Here is a 19556-nt window from a genome sequence, read left to right as displayed (position 1 = left end):
GAGGGGTTAATAATTGATGGTAGGTGGCGGCAACGTTGGGGGTGGCAGATTAGGGGTTAATAAATATAATGTAGGTGTCGGCGATGTTAGGGGGTGGCAGATTAGGGGTTCATAAGTATAATGTAGGTGGCGGCGATGTCCGGTCGGCAGATTAGGGGTTAAAAAAATGTTAGCAAAAGAAAATCCAGCAAACCACCCAAGCGTGAATTCAAAATATGCTTTATTGGAAAAACAGTGCAATAAAAAAAAAGTAAAATACAAAAAGTAGTCCCAGCAACCTGGAACAGTAGTTTAAATCATCCTACGCGTTTCAGCAAATAGTATCAGCGGCAGATTAGGGGTTCATAAGTATAATGTAGGTGGCGGCGATGTCCGGTCGGCAGATTAGGGGTTAAAAAATTTTATTATTGTATTTTTATATAGTATTATAGTATTTGCAATGTGGGGAGGCCTCGGTTTAGGGGTTAATAGGTAATTTATGGGTGTTAGTGTACTTTTTAGCACTTTAGTTAAGAGTTTTATGTTCCGGCGTTAGCCCATAAAACTCTTAACTACTGACTTTTAAATGCGGTCGAAGTCTTGCCAGGAGAGAGGGTCTACCGCTCACTTCTTCCAAGACTCGTAATACCATCGTTAGGCAAATCCCATGGAAAAGATAGGATACGCAATTGACGTAAGGGGATTTGCGGTAGCCTCGAGTCGCGGAAGAAAAGTGAGTGGTGAGCCTCTACCTGTCAGACTAGTAATACCAGCGTTAGATAAAAAGATAAAAAGCAGCGTTGGGACCTCTCAACTCTGCTTTTTAAGGCTAACGCCAAACTCGTAATCTCGACGATTGTTTTTATAATATGTTCTATATGTGATTTTAACAATTTTTTGTTATACATGGATCCATGATTTCTATTGTATTTTCTATATTTGTTTGATATGTATTAAATTATTTATTTTATATTGTTCAGTAGTCGTTAATAAATGTAGGTAGGTTTCGGCGACATTGGGGACGGCAGATTAGGGGTTAATAAATAGTATGTAGGTGTTAGCGATGTTGGGGGCAGCAGATTAGGGGTTAATATATATAATGTAGGTGGCGGTTTATTTTCCCCATAGGAATCAATGGGGCTGCGTTAAGGAGTGTTACGCTGCTTTTTTTGCAGGTGTTAGACTTTTTCTCAGCCGGCTCTCCCTGTTGATTCCTATGGGGAAATCGTGTACAAGCACGTACGACCAGCTCACCGCTGACTTATTGGTATTGGAGTGCGGTAATGAGCAAAATTTTGCTCAACGCTCACTTCTTGTCTTTTAACCCGGGTTTGTAAAAACCCGTAATACCAGCGCTGCATGTAAGTGAGCGGTGAGGGAAAACTGCTCGTTAGCACCACATAGCCTCTAACGCAAAACTCGTAATCTGGGCCATTGTTTAGTATAGGAGGTGGGAAGGCAGTATGGCTTAGGTGTCCTGCTCTCCTCTTTTTTTTAAATGGGGGAATCTCTCTTATACGATAATATGTTAGACATGGGGCTACAGTATTACACAGAGGAATTTAAACTCCAACTGCCTATGTCTGATAAGTATGAATTACATGCCATTCAGTTCAGTGTGGGTCAGATATACTCTTGCTAGTGATTGCTTGCACTTGCATACTGATGCTAGTGATTGCTTGCACTGGCATACTGATGCTAGTGATTGCTTGCACTGGCATACTGATGCTAGTGATTGCTTGCACTGGCATACTGATGCTAGTGATTGCTTGCACTGGCATACTGATGCTAGTGATTGCTTGCACTGGCATACTGATGCTAGTGATTGCTTGCACTGGCATACTGATGTTATTGATTGCTTGCACTGGCATACTGACGCTATTGATTGCTTGCACTGGCATACTGACGCTAGTGATTGCCTGCACTGGCATACTGACGCTAGTGATTGCCTGCACTGGCATACTGATGCTAGTGATTGCTTGCACTGGCATACTGATGCTAGTGATTGCTTGCACTGGCATACTGATGCTAGTGATTGCTTGCACTGGCATACTGACGCTAATGATTGCCTGCACTGGCATACTGATACTAGTGAAGATGTGTGCATACATTAAACTAACACAGCAGATAAAGATACACAGGATTTACCTGTTATAGAAAGAGGAATGATTCAGGTACTGAAAGTGTTAAAGCAGACACACAGCGTTTATTGTGGATAAAATTAAACGTTAGAAGTGAAGCAACACTGTCACGTGGGAAAGGATGGCAAAATGACACGGTTGTGACAAAGTAGAGGTGACAGTTGGAGATGGGAGACTGGGAGTTGTAGCGTTTCTTTCAGTTTTAAAGAGGCTAAGAAGATGCCGCTGGCACCGTCCACAGACTGAGGATAATTAATATACTAGCAATTACTGCACAATAACGTCTTCTTTCATTATTATTCCGTTGCTTTTGTGTGTATGTATAATTTATTTGCATTGTACCAGGGGCTTATACATATACACAAGAGAATCTGTTATACAATAGTAGTTATGAGGATGGGAGGAAAAGACAGTAAGCAGTCACATGATGGTTATAACGCACTGCTATAACATGAGACTTTGTGCTGAGTACTTAGGACTAGATTACAAGTGGCGCACAAACGATTGCGCTCGGGTTTTGTGCGAACGGTTAAATTGCTCTCACATTACCAGTAAATATAAAAAGACTGTGCACATTTTGTTAATGGAAGTAAATGAGAAATTTGTTTAAAATTGCCTCCTATCTGAATCATGAACATTTCATTTTGACTTGAGTGTCACTTTAATGAAGGGACCTGTATGAATTACAAACTAAAAATCCTATTCTAATTATTTTATTGTATCCTTTCAATGTTATCTCCAGAGTTTACCCTTTGTCTTTTGCATAGAATAATATACTAGAGTATTTTTGGGTCACTAGCATGGGATACATTCATATTGTATACAATTATTTCCACCCTTGTTGTCTTGTAACTTTCCGTTCTCTTCTATTTTCTCTCTAGTTGCTTCAAGGCGCCTCCCCAATCCTGCTTTCTGGGCATCCATGCAACCCCGAAGCCCTGATGTATAGGGAGAACCAAGAGAATGCAGTACTTGGTGGCCTAGATAATTCCTCATCGGTAAGGAGCCTTACACCATGGTGCTTGTTTGATTTGTGCCACAGATAGTGGTTGTATGGTTCTGAGGCCTGGCAGAGCCCATCGATACGTACGGGCACTTTCTGCCAAGGAGCTTAGGCAGATTGTATCACAAAGTGCTGAGCGTTAGGAAAAGTTATCATGCATAGCACATAACATAGTCATTCTTACCTATTGTCAATGGAAACCTAATGTTTCTGCTAGATTGTGATTTTTGTGCTTCTCTAAAAATTGGGCTTTTGGTTTTAGTTCTGCAGATTGACTGCAAATATTTGTTCATTGTGTACTACTTCATTGAAAGAGTAGTGAATACTAGGAATAGCCTTTAGAATGCTTGGATGGAATGTGTTAAGGAATTAAAGGGACATTATACACTCATTTTTTCTTTGCATAAATGTTTTGTAGATGATCTATTTATATAGCCCATAAAGGTGTTTTTTTTTTTTTAAATAAATCTATAGTTTTGCTTATTTTTAAATAACATTGCTCTGATTTTCAGACTCCTAACCAAGCCCCAAAGTTTTATGTGAATACCGTCAGCTAAAGGGTCTTTTCATATGCAAAAGAAGGGGGAGGGGTGGAGGGTCTTATTTGCCACTTGCAGTGGGCTTTCCTACTACCTTTTCAACAAAGCTAAACTGACCGTTTCTAAGTACATTTTTAAACTGTTTTATACTGGATTTTTATATCGGTATCTGCATCTTATTCTTTATAGTAGTGTCTATTACATGCAGTTATATGAAAATGAGTGTATACTGTCCCTTTAACTTGTGTACTGAATACTAGAGTGACAAATGTGTACTGGAGCAGCTGCTGGGAGATAACAGCGTATACAGACACTGAGGACATGTATATAGCGACATGTGCAAATGCTTAGTGTAGTAGGTAGGAAGGCTGTCCTTTTGTTTGTACGAAGGCTTATGAAATGAGGCTGGCACAGGGTATCAAAGCTTTTTCCAACAACAAGATAATGACTCATACATGGGGTTTATACTCACAAAAAACATTTGAGATTGGCACTGTCTGTCTGACAAGTTGGAATTGCATGTCATGCAGAGCTGTGTGTAACTGATTTATCAGCCTTGTACCCTGCAGAACAATGTGCATATGTAACACTAATCGCTGTGAACTCGTACTTGTATCTAACACATTTTGATAAAAATGCAAGGCAATTTTTGTAAAATGCACAGCAGTGTATTTATAATATGCTGTATGAGTGATAGTTATATCTGTTATTGCTAAGCAATACCTATGTGTATGAAGCATGCAGAGCTTTGTGAGTTTTTAAAGGGACAGTGAACACCTTGTAATTACAAGACCTTTCTGTTGTGTTGCAATAAAATAACAAATCAGGCAAATCTTAACATTTTTTAAAACAAATTAACATACTCTTTACTGCAATTATTTTCAAATTGCCAAACGCCACCCACCATTTGTCTTATTTGGAGGAGCCAATCTGGATTTCAGTCTACTGACAACAAGGCATGGTCATAAAGTTAGCATAAAATGCAGTTTTTATCTGATTAAGTTAATTAAGAACATATATGTAGCAGAGTTAGCCTTGATACGTCAGCAGGAACAGTTTCAAGTTCTAAAAATTAGAAATTGCTTGATTTTCAAACCTAAATTATATATACACTATGTTACAGATATACACACTACAGTGCAACATAGAGAGCAGTGTATCTGTAATACACAGAGTAATTATGCACAGCAGTGTGTATATCTGTAACATAGAGAGCAGTGTATATGTAATGCACAGAACAGTCATGCACAGTAGTGTGTATATCTGTAACATAGAGAGCAGTGTATATGTAATACACAGAACAGTCATGCACAGCAGTGTGTATATCTGTAACATAGAGAGCAGTGTATATGTAATACACAGAGCAATCATGCACAGCAGTGTGTATATCTGTAACATAGAGAGCAGTGTATATGTAATACACAGAGCAATCATGCACAGCAGTGTGTATATCTGTAACATAGAGAGCAGTGTATATGTAATACACAGAGCAATCATGCACAGCAGTGTGTATATCTGTAACATAGAGAGCAGTGTATATGTAATACACAGAGCAATCATGCACAGCAGTGTGTATATCGGTAGTATAGAGAGCAGTGTATATGTAATACACAGAGCAATCATGCACAGTAGTGTGTATATCTGTAACAGAGAGCAGTGCATTTGTAATACACAGAGCAATCATGCACAGCAGTGTGTATATCTGTAACATAGAGAGCAGTGTATATGTAATACACAGAGCAATCATGCACAGTAGTGTGTATATCTGTAACATAGAGAGCAGTGTATATGGAATACACAGAACAATCATGCACAGTAGTGTGTATATCTGTAACATAGAGAGCAGCGTATATGTAATACACAGAGCAATCATGCACAGTAGTGTGTATATCTGTAACATAGAGAGCAGTGTATATGTAATACACAGAGCAATCATGCACAGCAGTGTGTATATCTGTAACATAGAGAGCAGTGTATATGGAATACACAGAACAATCATGCACAGTAGTGTGTATATCTGTAACATAGAGAGCAGTGTATATGGAATACACAGAACAATCATGCACAGTAATGTGTATATCTGTAACATAGAGAGCAGTGTATATGTAATACACAGAGTAATCATGCACAGTAGTGTGTATATCTGTAACATAGAGAGCAGTGTATATGTAATACACAGAGCAATCATGCACAGCAGTGTGTATATCGGTAGTATAGAGAGCAGTGTATATATAATACACAGAGCAATCATGCACAGTAGTGTGTATATCTGTAACATAGAGAGCAGTGCATTTGTAATACACAGAGCAATCATGCACAGCAGTGTGTGTATATGTAATACACAGAGCAATCATGCACAGTAGTGTGTATATCTGTAACATAGAGAGCAGTGTATATGGAATACACAGAACAATCATGCACAGTAGTGTGTATATCTGTAACATAGAGAGCAGCGTATATGTAATACACAGAGCAATCATGCACAGTAGTGTGTATATCTGTAACATAGAGAGCAGTGTATATGTAATACACAGAGTAATCATGCACAGCAGTGTGTATATCTGTTACATAGAGAGCAGTGTATATGTAATACACAGAGCAATCATGCACAGTAGTGTGTATATCTGTAACATACAGAGCAGTGTATATGTAATACACAGAACAATCATGCATAGTAGTGTGCATATCTGTAACATAGAGAGCAGTGTATATGTAATACACAGAACAATCATGCACAGTAGTGTGTATATCTGTAACATACAGAACAGTGTATATGTAATACACAGAGCAATCATGCACAGTAGTGTGTATATCTGTAACATACAGAGCAGTGTATATGTAATACACAGAGCAATAATGCACAGTAGTGTGTGTATATCTGTAGTATAGAGAGCAGTGTATATGTAATACACAGAGCAATCATGCACAGTAGTGTGTATATCTGTAACATAGAGAGCAGTGTATATGTAATACACAGAACAATAATGCACAGTAGTGTGTATATCTGTAACATAGAGAGCAGTGTATATGTAATACACAGAGCAATTATGTACAGTAGTGTGTATATCTGTAGTGTAGAGAGCAGTTTATATGTAATACACAGAGTAATCATGCACAGTAAAGTAAGGTATATATCTATATGCTATGCAGACTGTATTGTAGCTGTAATATGCAGAGCTGAGTATATCAGCAGCATGCTAAGAAGTCTATTCTTCCCCATTGCATTCTATTGAATTTGTGTTCCCTATGCTATAGGTTCAACATTTTTTAACCGTGACGAAAATTATTCCCAAGTAATGTGTTCTGGTTTCCAGTAGTAACTTGTAGCTTGATTCTCATGTTACATGCAGCAATATGGATACTTATTTTATGGAATGGTAAAGCTTCAACTGATAAGCACATAGCAAACGTGTTATCATGTTATGGCAGCGCAGGATATCAGAGACGAAGAGAGGCAGACATACACTAATAATGCACTGTATACAAGCAGGTCGTTGATTGAACTTAAAGGGACATAAAACCCAAAACTTTTTTTTCATGATTTAGATAGAGCATATCATTTTAGAAAACTTTCCAATTTACTTCTATTATCAAATTAGCATTATTCTTTGATATCCTTTGTTGAAGGAGCAGCAAAAGACCACTGGGAACTAGCTGAATATACTGGGTGAGCCAATGACAAAAAACAACAAGAATTAAGCAAATTAGATGGTAAAAGTACATTTTTAAAGTTGTTTACAATTGTATGATGTATGTGAATCATGAAAGAAGAATTTAGGATTTAGGGCTAGATTTAGCAAGCAAGGGCGGATTGGGGTGTACATATTCGTCCCTGTCCGCCCCAGCTCGCCTCTGGCAGGTAGCAATGCGCTGGCTGAATTCTACATTGCACACAAGTGTTATTTTGCCCTTGTGTTCAATGCCGCCCGCGCACAGCTAATCACCCGTGGGCAGGAGCTATCAATCTCCCCAGTCGGACTAGACCAGGGAGATTGAAATTCTCCACCTAAGAGGTGGATTAGAGGGTAGGAAGCAGCGGTTTGATGAGATCTTCTGAGATCCTGCAATCATAGGGGGGAGAAGGCTTGATAAATCGAGCCCTAATGTCCCTTTATAAGCTCAATACATCCCAGCATTGCCTGGGCAAATGTGTGCATAGGAAGTACAAGCCCTCCAGCAGCTGTATATAAAAACAGAGCCTTATTTACTCCACATTAACAATCTGTAACGCTTTGGGTTTAACAGATATTCTTATTCATGTTTGCTGCTCTAAAGTGCTGTTTCCTTAATGATGTTTATAGTAAATGTAGGTGTATATGCCTACCCCCAGTATATCCCAGCAGTGCCTGGGCAAAGGTATGTGTGTATGCCCACCCCCAGTATATCCCAGCAGTGCCTGGGCAAATGTATGTGTATATGCCCTCCCACAGTTTATCCTAGCAGTGCCTGGGCAAATGTGTGTGTATATGCCCTCCCGCAGTTTATCCTAGCAGTGCCTGGGCAAATGTGTGTGTATATGTCCTCCCGCAGTTTATCCTTGCAGTGCCTGGGCAAATGTGTTAGTATATGCCCTCCCGCAGTTTATCCTAGCAGTGCCTGGGCAAATGTGTGTGTGTGTATATGCCCTCCCGCAGTTTATCCTAGCAGTGCCTGGGCAAATGTGTGTGTGTGTGTGTGTGTGTATATGCCCTCCCGCAGTTTATCCTAGCAGTGCCTGGGCAAATGTATGTGTATATGCCCTCCCGCAGTTTAACCTAGCAGTGCCTGGGCAAATGTGTGTGTGTGTGTGTGTGTGTATATGCCCTCCCGCAGTTTATCCTTGTAGTGCCCGGGCAAATGTGTGTGTGTGTGTGTGTATGCCCTCCCGCAGTTTATCCTAGCAGTGCCTGGGCAAATGTGTGTGTGTTAGTATATGCCCTCCCGCAGTTTATCCTAGCAGTGCCTGGGCAAATGTGTGTGTGTATATGCCCTCCCGCAGTTTATCCTAGCAGTGCCTGGGCAAATGTATGTGCGTGTGTGTATGCCCTCCCGCAGTTTATCCTAGCAGTGCTTGGGCAAATGTGTGTATATGCCCTCCCGCAGTTTATCCTTGTAGTGCCCGGGCAAATATGTTAGTATATGCCCTCCCGCAGTTTATCCTAGCAGTGCCTGGGCAAATGTGTGTGTGTGTGTGTGTATATGCCCTCCCGCAGTTTATCCTAGCAGTGCCTGGGCAAATGTGTGTGTATATGCCCTCCCGCAGTTTATCCTAGCAGTGCCTGGGCAAATGTGTGTGTGTGTGTATGCCCTCCCGCAGTTTATCCTAGCAGTGCCTGGGCAAATGTGTGTGTGTGTGTGTATATGCCCTCCCGCAGTTTATCCTAGCAGTGCCTGGGCAAGTGTGTGTGTGTGTGTGTGTATATGCCCTCCCGCAGTTTATCCTAGCAGTGCCTGGGCAAATGTGTGTGTGTATATGCCCTCCCGCAGTTTATCCTAGCAGTGCCTGGGCAAGTGTGTGTGTGTGTATATATGCCCTCCCGCAGTTTATCCTTGCAGTGCCTGGGCAAATGTGTTAGTATATGCCCTCCCGCAGTTTATCCTAGCAGTGCCTGGGCAAATGTGTGTGTATATGCCCTCCCGCAGTTTATCCTAGCAGTGCATGGGCAAATGTGTGTGTATATGCCCTCCCGCAGTTTATCCTAGCAGTGCCTGGGCAAATGTGTGTGTGTGTGTGTATGCCCTCCCGCAGTTTATCCTAGCAGTGCCTGGGCAAGTGTGTGTGTGTTTGTGTGTATACAGGGAGTGCAGAATTATTAGGCAAATGAGTATTTTGACCACATCATCCTCTTTATGCATGTTGTCTTACTCCAAGCTATATAGGCTCGATAGCCTACTACCAATTAAGCATATTAGGTGATGTGCATCTCTGTAATGAGAAGGGGTGTGGTCTAATGACATCAACACCCTATATCAGGTGTGCAAAATTATTAGGCAACTTCCTTTCCTTTGGCAAAATGGGTCAAAAGAAGGACTTGACAAGCTCAGAAAAGTCAAAAATAGTGAGATATCTTGCAGAGGGATGCAACACTCTTAAAATTGCAAAGCTTCTGAAGCGTGATCATCGAACAATCAAGCGTTTCATTCAAAATAGTCAACAGGGTCGCAAGAAGCGTGTGGAAAAACCATGGCGCAAAATAACTGCCCATGAACTGAGAAAAGTCAAGCGTGCAGCTGCCAAGATGCCACTTGCCACCAGTTTGGCCATATTTCAGAGCTGCAACATCACTGGAGTGCCCAAAAGCACAAGGTGTGCAATACTCAGAGACATGGCCAAGGTAAGAAAGGCTGAAAGACGACCACCACTGAACAAGACACACAAACTGAAACGTCAAGACTGGGCCAAGAAATATCTCAAGACTGATTTTTCTAAGGTTTTATGGACTGATGAAATGAGAGTGAGTCTTGATGGGCTAGATGGATGGGCCCGTGGCTGGATTGGTAAAGGGCAGAGAGCTCCAGTCCGACTCAGACGCCAGCAAGGTGGAGGTGGAGTACTGGTTTGGGCTGGTATCATCAAAGATGAGCTTGTGGGGCCTTTTCGGGTTGAGGATGGAGTCAAGCTCAACTCCCAGTCCTACTGCCAGTTTCTGGAAGACACCTTCTTCAAGCAGTGGTACAGGAAGAAGTCTGCATCCTTCAAGAAAAACATGATTTTCATGCAGGACAATGCTCCATCACACGCGTCCAAGTACTCCACAGCGTGGCTGGCAAGAAAGGGTATAAAAGAAGAAAATCTAATGACATGGCCTCCTTGTTCACCTGATCTGAACCCCATTGAGAACCTGTGGTCCATCATCAAATGTGAGATTTACAAGGAGGGAAAACAGTACACCTCTCTGAACAGTGTCTGGGAGGCTGTGGTTGCTGCTGCACGCAATGTTGATGGTGAACAGATCAAAACACTGACAGAATCCATGGATGGCAGGCTTTTGAGTGTCCTTGCAAAGAAAGGTGGCTATATTGGTCACTGATTTGTTTTTGTTTTGTTTTTGAATGTCAGAAATGTATATTTGTGAATGTTGAGATGTTATATTGGTTTCACTGGTAAAAATAAATAATTGAAATGGGTATATATTTGTTTTTTGTTAAGTTGCCTAATAATTATGCACAGTAATAGTCACCTGCACACACAGATATCCCCCTAAAATAGCTATAACTAAAAACAAACTAAAAACTACTTCCAAAACTATTCAGCTTTGATATTAATGAGTTTTTTGGGTTCATTGAGAACATGGTTGTTGTTCAATAATAAAATTAATCCTCAAAAATACAACTTGCCTAATAATTCTGCACTCCCTGTGTGCCCTCCCGCAGTTTATCCTAGCAGTGCCTGGGCAAGTGTGTGTGTGTATATGCCCTCCCACAGTTTATCCGAGCAGTGCCTGGGCAAATGTGTGTATGCCCACCGCCAGTATATCCGAGCAGTGCCTGGGCAAATGTGTCTATGCCCACCCCCAGTATATCCCAGCAGTGCCTGGGCAAATGTGTGTGTGTGTGTATATGCCCTCCCGCAGTTGATCCTAGCAGTGCCTGGGCAAATGTGTGTGTGTGTGTGTGTATATGCCCTCCCACAGTTTATCCTAGCAGTGCCTGGGCAAGTGTGTGTGTGTGTGTATATGCCCTCCCGCAGTTTATCCTAGCAGTGCCTGGGCAAATGTGTGTGTGTGTATGCCCTCCTCCAGTATATCCCAGCAGTGCCTTTGCAAATGTGTGTGTGTGTGTGTGTGTATGCCCTCCCGCAGTTTATACTAGCAGTGCTGCTGAGGATATGTTCTTTCAGCAAAGAATACCAAGCGAACAATGTAAACTTGAAAATAAAAGTGAAATATCCTCTGTGTATTTATAGGCTGAGGGGCATTAATAGGGCAACAATTATATTTCAAGGCCAAAACAGGCATTTATGGAGTAACATGTTTTTATAAGGTAAGAGGGGCATTTATGGGATAACAGCAGTGTATATGGGGTAAGAGTGGCATTTATGGGGTAGCAATGTTATTTATTGGATAACAGGGTTATTTATAGGGTTAGAAGAACATTTATGGGGTAAAGAGGTATGTAGGGTAACAAGGGTATTTATTGGGTGAAGGGGTTTTAAAAAATAAAGTGACAGTGGTATGGATATGTTTAGTTGGGCATTTCTGGGGTAACAGGAGTATTCATTTTGTAGAAGTGCTATTTATAGTTACAGGGATATTTATGGGATAAAGGGTTATTTATATGTTTAATGGGGATTTATCATGTAACAGGGTATTTATATGGTTATGAGGGATTTATGGGGTAACTGGTAACAGGATATATAGAGGGGTATTTATGTAATGCACTACCGCCATATTTTTACTCTCATCGCTACTAGACAGATGTAGATAAAATGTGAGTGATTCTCATAACCATGACACCGTTCACAAAATATAATATAATTAGCATAATAACCTCATCCTTCACTCACGGCCTATGTTTATTTGCTATATTGCATTAACAGTAGCAATGAAATTAGCTGATGGGAGGAAAATATCAGCTATTTGTTTCCAATTTTTTTGCAAGTGAATATTATACATCAGTCAATAAGCAAGCACTGCACTCGTAAGTTCTATATAAAAAAAAAATGTTTTGGAAGTATTTAACGTTGTCCTTTTTAGCACAGTTTGCATTGTTTTGCTAGGACATACACCTTAAAAGAATGTTTATTTTATATAATTTGCTCTGGACAATTAAGCACCTGTTACTTATTTTGCCATGGCTGAATTGAATGTGGCGGGGTCATTTTTAAAAAAAACTTCTAATTGTACTTCAACTATTCTGGAGCAGTGCAATAAAACTGAAAAATTTTCCACATTGCAAAGCTTTTTCTACCCACAGTTAAGAATTTTATGGCAATTTAAACTTTTTTTGTTTAATGTCCTTTTAACCCCATCTTTGTATTAACCACTTACCTGCGAAAGAGGGCTTCACATAAGCCTGGTTCATTGGCAGCGATTGGGTTAAATCAATGTACAGGTAAACAGTAGGTGTGGGGGGGGTCAAGTCAGGAAAAGTCTACCTCTGTATACAAACAACACCATCGCCATATTTGTACAGTACTCTCAGAGTCTCTCACCGCTACATATGTAAAAACAACACCAGTGACACCACCATATTTGTACTCTAGTCTAAATACACCATACAAACTGTCTACAGACTGAGTTACGAGCTGAACTGACAAGACAGACTCCATGGACTTACTTGGTCTTGGAGACGGTGTAATGCGTGCATATCCTTCAGTCTCAGAGACACTGCTGGACTGTTAAAGCCCGTGTACAGCAAAGTGTTATAGCGCCTGCGCGCGGCGCAGGTTTATGCGCGAGGCTCTTAATTTGGGAAGCCGGTGTTCTGGGAAAATGGTGAACTTGTGAAAACGGCAAACTACGTCACTTCCTGTGACATGGCATCAGCTGTTTCACAAATTTTGTCCGTAATGCGCATGCGTGCTATTGTCATTACATACCTGGCCACATCAGTCACTGCTACAATTTTAAGAGCTGTGAAATTCCTGGAACCTTTCAGGAGCGCATGCATAGGATTTTGAAATCCGTCAATACCGCCGCTCACGCCACTGCTACAATTTCGGGACTTGTGTACTGTAATTCCTGGACGCTTTATTGTACAGCACCCCGCTTTGCCAATTGCCACATAACAATGTTTGTATGACCAATCAAACAGTTTGAACAATAAAAAAAATATTGTATAAGTGTTGCTGTTTCATGTCACTGTAAAGGGGATACGTATAATTGTATGGCAATTGGCAAAGCAGGGCGCTGTACAACAAAGGGTCCAGGAATTACAGTACACAAGTCCCGAAATTGTAGCAGTGGCGTGAGCGGTGGTATTGACAGATTTAAAAATCCTACGCATGCGCTCTTGAAAGGGTCCAGGAATTTCACGGCTCTTAAAATTGTAGCAGTGACGTATGCGGCCAGGTATGTAATGACGCTAGCATGCATGCGCATTTACGGCTAAATTTTGTGAAACAGCTGATGCCACGTCAGAGGAAGTGACGTAGTTCGCCGTTTTCACAAGTTCACCATTTTCCCAGAACACCGGTGTTCTAAAAAAAGTTGTATACCGCATAATAATGTGTATACCACGTCATTTTCGGTGACGTGCATCAGCTGCTGGAGGTGTGTGGCACTCACTGCGCATGCGCAAGAGGCCCAACCTCCTCAAAACAGCTGATGTAAAGTATGCAACAGGTCGAGGAAATATATGGCCCGTAATCATAATTTATAGAGGCTAATAGCCTTCACTGTACATGCGCGCACTGCGGTCGCTTTATTAAATAAACAATGCCGCGCATGCGCACACGGCCCTACTCCTCAGTGATCCATCGTGTGCCGCCGACTTGCCGTGCCCGGGGGGTGCTTATGGGGGTTACAAGGGGGTGCTGATGGGGCTTACATAACTTACACATTGGGTGCTTATAGGGGTTACAGGGGGGTGCTGATGGGGCTTATGTAGGTTAAAGAGGGTGTAACCTACATAAGCACAATCAGCTCCCACTGTAACCCCTATAAGCACCCCCTGTGTAAGTTATGTAAGCCCCATCAGCACCCCCTGTAAGCCTTATAAGCACCCAATGTGTAAGTTATGTAAGCCCCATCAGCACCCCCTTGTAATCCTCATAAGCACCCCCGGGCACGGCAAGTCGGCGGCACACGATGAATCAGAGGAGTAGGGCCGTGTGTGCATGCGCATTGCAGATTATGGTCCATAGAATTCCTCGACCAGTTGTTCTCAAATAAATCTCTTTAAACAGCTGTTTGTAGGAGGTTGGGCCTCTTGCTCATGCAAAGTGAGCGCCACACCCCTCCAACAGCTGATTATACGTCACCGGAAGTGACGTAGTATACACATTCCTATGGTATACAAGTTACTTTAGAACAACGGGAGCCCTGCCCTGCTGACTCTGCCTCTGTGCCCAGGTCCTGGGGGTCGGGTGTGCTGAGAACACCCCGCATCTGCCTTAGGCAGCATTGACGGTGGACCCCTTGGCCCTTCTTACAACAAGGCACAAGCCGTGGCAGTCTCCACAAGCACATGATAAAAAACAGCAAAAAAACAAACAAAACATGTAATTGACGTTAATGTGGTGACCGTGGTGTTACCCCCTGGAGGGTGTCACCCGGGTGCAGTCCGCACCCCCCTAGTGACGCCACTGCTAGCAGTGCCGGGGCAAATGTGTGTATATGCCCTGCCCCAGTATATCCCAGCAGTGCCTGGGCAAATGTGTGTATATGCCCTCTCCCAGTATATCCCAGCAGTGCCTGGGCAAATGTGTGTGTATATGCCCTCTCCCAGTATATCCCAGCAGTGCCTGGGCTAGTGTGTGTGTGTGTGTATATGCCCTCCCCCAGTATATCCCAGCAGTGCCTGGGCAAATGTATGTGTATATGCCCTCCCCCAGTATATCCCAGCAGTGCCTGGGCAAATGTGTGTGTATATTCCCTTGCCCAGTATATCCCAGCAGTGCCTGGTCAAATGTATGTGTATATGCCCTCCCCTAGTATATCCCAGCAGTGCCTGGGCAAATGTATGTGTATATGCCCACCCCCAGTATATCCCAGCAGTGCCTGGGCAGATGTGTGTGTATATGCCCTCCCCCAGTATATCCCAGCAGTGCCTGGGCAAATGTGTGTGTATATTCCCTTGCCCAGTATATCCCAGCAGTGCCTGGTCAAATGTGTGTGTATATGCCCTCCCGCAGTATATTCCAGCAGTGCCTGGGCAAATGTGTGTGTGTGTGTGTATATGCCCTCCCGCAGTATATTCCAGCAGTGCCTGGACATAAGTGTAAGTAGACATGTAGGTACTTTCCAGTATATCTCAGAAGTTCCAGGGTATAACTAAGTAGACACACAGGCACGTCCCAGTATATCCCACCTGCCACCAATGCCCAGTCATAAATTTAAGTACACAGGCATTTCCTATTATATCCCAACAGTGCCTGGGTAATGGTCGGGTGTAAGAAGACCACAAGCACTACTGACCAGTAGTTTTCAACTAACAAAAGTGGCAAACCTACCTAGCGCACATACTATAACTTAAACATCCCAGTAATAGTCTTGGGGAATGCAGGCCAAGTTACGAAGAATAAACCATACCTTCCTACCAGGAACAAGTATAGGCCCAGACCGACACCATATCTTCTCAATATATACAACTAATAACTGTTAGGGGAAGAAGCCCACGCATACAAAATGATTTGTTTAGCAATTTTACCCATTAGTAAAATACATTAAAATCTTAATGTTATTTTCTTTTGTTATCAGCAACCCAACTACTGGAGTTTTAAGGTCAGTATATGCCGCACCTCGTCCTCTGAGTGTTGCATGCGCTTCTTTCACTCTGTGTGTCCTGTCTGTGTGTGCACCTCACTCTGGAGGATAGAACTGGAGCAGACTGATTGGGTCTTGGCACTGTTGGCTTTACAAGAGAAATCTGTGTCACAAATTTTGCATTGCAGCAATTCTGCATTTATCTTTAGCTGTTAACAGTATCTGTGTGATTAACCCCTTCACCACCAGGCAAGGCATGTGTGGGAGTTGTCTGTGGTAGGCAATGGGTTAATATCAATGGTTCTTTGAACATTTGCAAAACTATTCCCAAAATCTGAATTGTATATTAAAACAATATTTCCTTTGGGACAAAAAAATGACTCTCTCCTTTTCCTGACATGCAGCAAAGCAGGATTCTGCTTTCATACTGTGTAAAAGAGTTTGTTACATTGCCTAATGCCTCCCAGCTGTATGTGCATTAAAGAACATTCTGAAACACAAATGACTAGCTCTAATTTGTTAGAACATGTTATATTTACATTAAAGGGACATGAAACCCCCCAAAAAACTATTACATGATTCTGATAGAGCAAACCATTTTAAACAACTTACTAATTTATTTCTATGATCAATTTTGCTTATTCTCTTGGTGTCTCTTGTTGAAGGAGCAGAAATGTGCTACTGGTAGCTAGCTGAACTCATTGGTAAGGCAATGACAAGAGACATATATGGGCAACCACCAATCAGCAGCTAGCTCCCAGCTCTTAATAGGTTTGGTTTTCAACAAAGGATACAGAGAGAACTAAGCAAATAGGATAATATAAGTAAACTGGAAAATTGTTTAAAATTGTTTGCTCTGACTCATGAAAAAAAAAATTGAGGTTTCATGTCCCTTTAATGATCTAGCTACCTATGGTTGAATTTATAATAACCATCAGCTGTTAAAGGGTAAAAATCCTGCATCAGCTTACGTTTTACACAAAGTGACATACGTTTGCAGCTTGTGAATAAATCAGCAGGTGATAAGCATGAAACCTGCCTTTTCAACATGTTTGCATCTAACCATTGCTTTGTATAGGCTGTTGGTATTGGGAGTTACAGATATTTACATACAATTTTAAAAAAGCTTTCCAGTTTACTTCTATTATCAAATTTGCTTTATTATCTTGGTATCATTTGTTGAATGAGCAACAATGCACTACTGACAATGACAATTGGTATAATAATAATAATATATATGCAGCCACCAATCAGCAGCTAGAACCTAGAGTCTTTGCTGCTCCTAAACTTTCCTAGATAAACCTTTCAGCAAAAGATAACAAAAGAAGAAAGCAAATTAAATAATAGAAATAAATTGGAAAAATATTAAATTGTATTCTCTATCTAAATCATGAATGTCCCGTTAATGTAAATCATGACCACAACATCTAGAAATAGCGTTAAGCAATTTCATTCTTAAAATATATTATTTCTTACTCACATTTTCATGATTGTAAGTTGCAGTACTTTTGACCTCTTTCCTTCTTAATATGAGGAGAGTCCACGGCTTCATTCCTTACTTGTGGGAATACAGAACCTGGCCACCAGGAGGAGGCAAAGACACCCTAGCCAAAGGCTTAAATACCTCCCCCACTTCCCTCATTATCGCAGTCATTCTTGTCGTGTCGTGTCAGAAGATACGGAGTAATTCCTTAGGAAGGGTATCTACCCTTTGAAATGGGACTGTAGTTTTAAGTAGTCTTGTCAGCCTCTCAGTGAGAGCATTGACGAAAGTTAGGGTCTGGAGATGCAGGGAGAGTCTTTCTGCAAAACCATCCAGACTCGTATTAACAGCTCCTAAGCAATCAGTGTTGACGAGTTTCACTTCCTGCTTTCATCACTCAAGTCCATGTCAGCAGCGATGCTACAAGACTGTAACACTTAAAAGGTTGTGTTTCTGTTCCATAGCATAGATTCCGTAAGATTGTTTCATTTTTTACACATATGGTAACACTAAAAGACAGGGTCACAGTGTGGCTCCTTTTATCTGTATGGAATCAAGGGTTAATATCTCCTGAGGGGGGATTATTGAACAGTGGGGATTAATCTCATACATTTTTATTTGATTTATACTACGTTATGTGTGAGATGTATTCTGAGGCTCATAGGCTGAGGTTGGAACATACAGGTTACTTTCACTTTAGAGCTGCGCAGCTTTACAAGCTTGGTGCGCTTAACTTTAGCGGAGGCGGTCCTAGGTTGTGCTCCATGTGACCGGATGTGGTCATAGTTTCACTTCCTACTCTCTGACCGTGCTGGTTATCGGAGAGATGCGTTTTTTTCTGTGTGCCTGGGTCATAGGAAGTGGTGAGGGCCTCAGCTATTGGGGGTATAAAGGTGCCATTTTTTATATTTTATATCGTTATTGTTATATTAGGACATAGTCCATAGCTATGGAGGACTTTGACGTTTTAGAGGGTACTCCCTCTATACCTAAGACTAATGCCTGTTTATATTATGAGGAGACCGAGGTATACCCGCCCTCTCAATTATGTTCCACATGCCTAGAAAAAGTGATTATTTAAAAAAAGGTTAACATGTTTGATACCACTGAGCCTTCCACCTCTGAGGGGTCCCCGTCCCGTGAGGTGCGCACCCTGCTTTCATTTCCTAATACACATGCAGTTTCCCATAGCACGCCTGATCCTCCATCTGGAGGAGGCCTTTTACCTCCAGACTTCACTGCACAGTTGCAGACGGCGGTGCCTGCGGCCATTAGTGCTTTACCTCGCCCTGCTAAGCGCAAGCAAAAGGTCAAATATTGCTATGCTTCCCAGGGGTCATCATCTAGTTAATTGGCTATGCTAATAGACTGTTATCTGATGATGAAGTTCTTTCTGATACTTCAGAGTGTGAACTTTCTGGGTCTGAATCAGCTGCCTCTAAGCCTCCGATTGCGGAGGAACCAGATTTTAGATTTAGGATTGAGCACTTGCGCTTTCTTTTAAAGGAAGTTCTGGCTACCTTAGAGGTTACAGAGGCCAAACTGCCTGAAGAACCTTTAATTCCTTAACTTGATAGAGTTTACGAAGACAAGGTTGTTCCTCAGACTTTCCCTGTTCCTGTAAAGATGCCAAACATTATTAAGAATGAATGGGAGAGGATTGGTTCTTCCTTCACCCCTTTGTCTGCCTTTAAGAAACTGTTCCCGGTCCCGGACTCTCAATTGGAGTTTTAGGGTTCCGTCCCTAAGGTGGATGGTGCTGTCTCCGCTCTTGCAAAACGCACTACTATCCCACTTGAGGATAGTTCGTCGTTCAAAGAGCCCATAGATAAAAAGATGGAAACTCTATTAAGAAAGATGTTTCAACCTTCGGGATATTTATTTCAACCAGCGGCGGCAGTTGCCGCGGTTGAGGGAGCGGCTACCTACTGGTGGCTCTGTCCAGATCACCTGTCCAAAGGGGCATCCTTTTTAAGACCATCCTGGGAGATTGTGACCTCAGATGCGAGTCTCTCAGGATGGGGAGCAGTTTGGGGAGCCAAGAAGGCTCAGGGCCTTTAGTTT

The 19556-nt window shown here is 41.9% G+C and overlaps 1 protein-coding gene across 1 annotated transcript in view; it reads left to right on the top strand.

The window, feature by feature from the left end:
• The window catches only part of SRCIN1 (SRC kinase signaling inhibitor 1), a 412206-nt gene that overhangs the window by 22445 nt on the left and 370205 nt on the right, over positions 1-19556 (top strand). The window contains exon 2 of the mRNA XM_053697741.1: positions 3002-3118. Within this exon, the coding sequence (XP_053553716.1) occupies positions 3062-3118 (57 nt within the window). The 5' untranslated portion in view covers positions 3002-3061. The remainder of the gene's footprint in view (positions 1-3001; positions 3119-19556) is intronic.

The sequence above is a fragment of the Bombina bombina genome, chromosome 1 (genome assembly GCF_027579735.1).
Source record: "Bombina bombina isolate aBomBom1 chromosome 1, aBomBom1.pri, whole genome shotgun sequence".
Classification (NCBI taxonomy): Eukaryota; Metazoa; Chordata; class Amphibia; order Anura; family Bombinatoridae; genus Bombina; species Bombina bombina.
The sequence above is the reverse complement of the archived record's forward strand: the minus strand, read 5'-3'. Positions and strand labels throughout refer to the sequence as shown.